This window comes from Austrofundulus limnaeus, unplaced genomic scaffold (assembly GCF_001266775.1).
Source record: "Austrofundulus limnaeus strain Quisiro unplaced genomic scaffold, Austrofundulus_limnaeus-1.0 Scaffold68, whole genome shotgun sequence".
In the NCBI taxonomy this organism is placed as follows: domain Eukaryota; kingdom Metazoa; phylum Chordata; class Actinopteri; order Cyprinodontiformes; family Rivulidae; genus Austrofundulus; species Austrofundulus limnaeus.
Genome location: NW_013952470.1, coordinates 921,068 through 926,165, shown reverse-complemented (window position 1 = coordinate 926,165; position 5,098 = coordinate 921,068). Strand labels below are relative to the sequence as shown.

At 38.7% G+C, this 5,098-nt stretch overlaps 1 protein-coding gene across 1 annotated transcript in view; it reads left to right on the top strand.

The window, feature by feature from the left end:
• Positions 1–3,911, top strand: part of szrd1 (SUZ RNA binding domain containing 1) — an 8,278-nt gene extending 4,367 nt beyond the window's left edge. Inside the window, exon 5 of the mRNA XM_014010363.1 lies at positions 1,901–3,911. Coding sequence (XP_013865817.1) covers positions 1,901–2,012 — 112 coding nt within the window. The 3' untranslated portion in view covers positions 2,013–3,911. The remainder of the gene's footprint in view (positions 1–1,900) is intronic.
• The last annotated feature ends 1,187 nt before the right edge of the window (positions 3,912–5,098 follow it).

The following is a 5,098-nucleotide window of genomic DNA, read 5'->3' as shown; positions in this document are numbered from 1 at the left end:
GGGGGGAGGACCAGGGAGGATGATTCAACCACTCAACCACTAGATGTCGCTGAAAGCAACAAATCCTACACACTGTGCCTTTAAAATACAGTATGTAATATTTACTAGCACAGTTTTTTTTCCTTTTAAAAGGGACATATGCAAAATAATTTTTTTTAGCCATTAAATGCATTTTGTTATGTACTTAGTYTCTAGGAGTGCAGAAAACTTGATTTTAGTCTCTCCAAGTTCTGCATAGATATCTTCATATTCTGCTTAGGTCATATTATAATAACTTTATTTATAAAGCGCTTTCAGACAAAGGACTGAACAGTTACAAAAAGATCAAATCAACATAAAACAAAGGTTGTAAGAACAAGTAAAACATTGAAAAAGCATAAAATACAAATGTAAAATTTAAGACACATAAGACAAAGTGTACAGGTGGGTCTTTAGCTTGGCTTTAAAATCTTCCACGGAGCAGGTCAGCCTGATGTCTGGAGGGAGATCATTCCACGATAAGGGGGCACAAGAGAAAAAAGCACGACCACCGATAGTTTTTCGCCTGACCTTAAGGATTACCAACAGACCAGTGCCCTGAGATCGGAGAGCACGAGATGGATATAAGGGTGGAGAAGGTCTGAAAGGTGGAGAGGTGCTAGACCGTGTAAGGCCTTACAGGTGAGAAGCAGCACTTTGAAATCTGCACGAACATGGGAGGGCAGCCGGTGGAGAGATGACAGCATCGGAGTGATGTGATCGTATTTCCTAGTTTTAGATAGATCAGCACAGGTTCCAAGTGCAAAAGGCATATACATCTGCAAATCATCTGCATAACAATGAAAGGCCACATTAAATGAATGCAGAAGAAGCCTGTTCAACTTTCTCTATTTTMTGTGTCGTTTTGTGAACGATCACGTCACMGTTTGAGCAACAGATTTGCCAAATAAGGTCTGGATTTACAAACGAAGCATTTTGTCATCTTCATTCTCCTCTGGCTCCGGGTCAGACTCTGGCTCCAACATGTAAGGCTGGATGGACTTCTGTCTATTTATCAAAGTACAATGAACAGAGTGTAAAGCACTTCATTAGGATTTAAAGAGACAGCCTCAAAACGAGTTGATCTGAGACACACTTCAGAAAAACTGCAGTAAAGCCAGCCTGCACTCCGACGAAGACTGTGTTGTGCACGCTAACAAGTATTACGGTAGTAACGCTTGCGAGTTAATTTAAAAATAAAAGCTTCTTTATTTCTTTGTCTTTATTGCAACTAAACTGTTAACTTCCAAAAAAAACACTCTCACTTCAGCGTAACTGAAGACAACAGCTTATGGTGGCAATACATCTGAATAATCAATGTTTGTAGGGCTTTTATTCTCAAATGCCACATCAGATATTGCCCAAAATTGGGGAGGAACATCTGGAGGTGTTGTGCAGTTACCCTGAAGTGAGAGTGTTTCTTGGAAGGTAACAGTTTAGTTGCAGTAAAGACAGCAACTTAAGATTTGTCAAATATAATTTTTTATATAAATTTGTTTTTATGGGTTACAAAATGACAGCTTTTATTTTGAAATTAACTCGCAAGCGTTACTACCATAATACTTGTTGTTAGCGCGCACAACACAGTCTTCGTCAGAGTGCAGGCTGGGTTTACTGCAGTTCAGAAAACGGGTGAAAGAGGGGATTGTGGAGTTACAATAAGGAGGAATTCAGACCAAAGCACAGCAGTTCCACTTTATATAGACCCCAACTGAAGGATTTAGATGTGAAAAAGAAGGATTTAAATGTATGATATGCCCAAATATTCTTGAGTTAGACCGTGACGTGTGTGTTAGACTTTAGAGATTCTATAATTAGGACTGAGAACAAGATCTGAGCAGTTTCTGTTTCTAAGGTCGTCATTTTTCCTCCTCTCTGCCAGGCCAGCGCGCAATAACTCCACACTGCCTTCAGAGGACTCCAGATCAAACAATCACACGATCCGGCAGCCTGCCGGCCCCGACGGCACGCAGGGCTTCCGACAGCACAGATAGGCAGGCGCCCAGGGCGACCCGGCCGTCGACGGCAGAGGGGTTCGGAGCGACCCGAGATCAAACCCAGCGCCGCTTTCTCGACACTTCCTTCCTTCAGTTCCCTTCCATCAGACGTGCTGCGACTGTGGCTGCGTTGTTGCCCCGCTCTCCCTTCTCGCCGTCGGGGAGCGAGGAGCTCCAGGAGGAAGTGGAACGGAAACGAGCTCCCCTCTCTCCTCCTCTCAAGTCTGTTAGGCACTGTGATTATGGACATATTCTGGACTCACTGTGATCATCCCCCTTCCTTTAAGAGACACCCCTCAGCTCCAACGTTATCCTCATTCTGTYCCCCAGCGGCTCCATCAAAGACCGCCAGAAGGGCAGAAACAAAACAAAATAAATAAATAAATAAAGACTTAAAAACCAGTTCAAAGATGAGGCGATAAGCCGCCATATCAAAACCAGAGCCTCTTCCTGCTCAGCAGCTTCTTCCCAGCAATAATATCAAACATCACTTTTTTTTGTTTTTAATTTTTCAAATGGTGGCTTGTTAACTTTTAGGTTCTTTTATTTTCTTGTTTGTCTTTATCATCGTTAGGGGATGCACTGATATTTATTGAAAACAGATTTAACATCAAGAATCTTTATTAAATCAGTATTAAGATAGTAAGTTTAAAAAAAATAATAAAATCCTGCAGTTTTTATAAAATAGGAATTATATATTTTTTTGATACTTAAAAAAAGTGGAATATTTTTGGTTATTCCCATCTAGTTTAAATGTACTTCCTGTACTGCAGCAGGGAGTATTTCACAGAAAAAGTTGCCACTAATGCTGAAAACTGTTGAAAGTATCAGTGCACCCTGAGAGTGTAAAAATGCCATTTGTTTAAAAAAAACGGTTTGGGGTTGTGTGCGTTATGAGGTATATCTGATAGGTTTTTACTTTTTTTTTTTTTAAAGCTTTTTAGTTGTTTTCTTTGTGGCAAATGTTTATTTAAATAWGATAAAAAGGAGAGTTGATTTAAATCAGTTTTAAGTAGCTTTTTTTTTGGTCTCTTTTTATGAAACAGCAGCAGTATAAGARCAGTATTTTAAACGATATAAACCAAAAGCCCTTTTTATGAGTTGAAAGTAAAACTCTTATTTAAAGGTGGCGTTAAATTTGGAGCGTGGGATGGACGTACTGCTGTATTTTGCAAGCTTTTCTGTTGCGCCGCCACCCTTTATTTTATTTTTTTTAAACGGTGTTTCTTCTCGTCCTCCACTGAAGTACATCACGTCAGAACTCAGGTCCATGTGAATGAAACTGAATGAATGAAATGAACCGAGATTGTATTTTTTCCAGCGAGTTTTAAGAGCTCAAACAACTCATGTCTGTGTTTAGGTTGGCACTTAGAAACTGTGCTCTGTAGAGCAAATTTTAACTGTAACAACGTCCACATCTTCACTTAAATTAGTTATTTTTTTGTTTGTTTTGTTGGAATCTTGGTCTTAGAACTGTACTCTGTGTAGTTGTTTTTCACTAAACGATGACTCACTGATAAAATCAARCAGGACGTGAACCAAAAAAAGGACTTGCTTTCCTTGGACCATCATGCCCAATCAATGTTCATGTTCTTCACCTTTAACTGTTTAGAGGAGATCTCAAAGCCATATTTAGTAGTGCAGGATCATCAACACAAAAAGCTTTTTACRGTAGTTGTTGAATTCAGCTTGTGCCTCTTRTTTYGAATCTTTACTTCCTGGTTTATTTTTACTGCTTTAGTTCAATAAAATGAAAATATCTTGGGGGGGAGTATTTGTCGATATTGTTAAAAAAGATTTTAGTTTAGGAAACCTCGYGACAGAACAGACGGGCTTAGATGAGCTCAGAAAGGAAACTGCCTGTAAATACTGATTTAATAAAATGATTTACTAAAAGTCTGGTTTTCAGCTTGCAGTTTATTCAACTAACTTGGAGTGGGCGGCACTAATCTTAAAATGTAGTTGCACTAACCCTAAAGCACTAACTCAGACATTTAGGTTCCCTAATTCTAATGCACTGAAAAAGTTAGCAAAAGCTAATTCTAAAGCACAAATACAACCCAGTTGACCCATGATGGAACATTCGTTAGAGTCAACAAGAGTCAATATTTCCTGTGTGCAGAATATTGACAATATCATCAATATGTCATCCAGGGGATAAGTGACATCTTCACCCTCAGCTGTTAACAATGATGTTAACATTTAAAGACCTCAGTTAGTGCTTTTAAATTTAGTCCATAAATTTAGCAATTTCTAATCTATTAATGAGTTTTTAAAAAAATGGCAAAAACCTTAAAGCACTAATCAGAAAATTAGTTACCCTATTAGYGCTTTAGTGGAACTGTGCCCATACATCATGTAGCGTTTCCAGAACACTGAGACAACAAGTACATTAAAAAAATATATTATTAGTGCATGTAAACATATCTTTGCATTGTTGGCCATTTTAAGGAATGTGGCTCTATCCGAAGTGAACGACTGAACGATCTTCTGGGGTCAGAGTCTGATTTAGCGGCGGCCATGATGTGGCGTCAGACAGAAGGAGCTGTTTATACTGCTTCTTCGACGGACGCTCTCCTCGCAGCCGACGGAGGCAGTTCAACACACAACCCGAATCTATCAGCATCTGGAGGAGAAACAGTTTACAAACCAGAGAAGAGAGTGATGAAAAATGTTTGTCTCACAGGTTGAAGCTTGATTTATAAATATTCAAAGATGGTCAAACAGAACATGGTTATGTGTTAACGCTGTCAAAGATTTCAGATCATATTTGTGCAAATGACCTCAAAATGAGTTATTACAYATTTCATAAATGTCTATTTTCACATCATACTTGGATATTTCAAGTTAAATAAAATTAAACGTATTTACACATAAATTAATCAGATGGAGGGAAAATACAGTATAAAGATATAATGATCCCACATGGGACTAAAACCGAGTTTGTTCTCCATATAAATGTTCAGTATTTATTGATTAAATCAACAGCTGCCATTACAATATACACTCACCAGCGACTTTATTAGGTACACCACGCTAGTAACGGGTTGGGCCCCCTTTTGCCTTCAGAACTGCCTCAATTC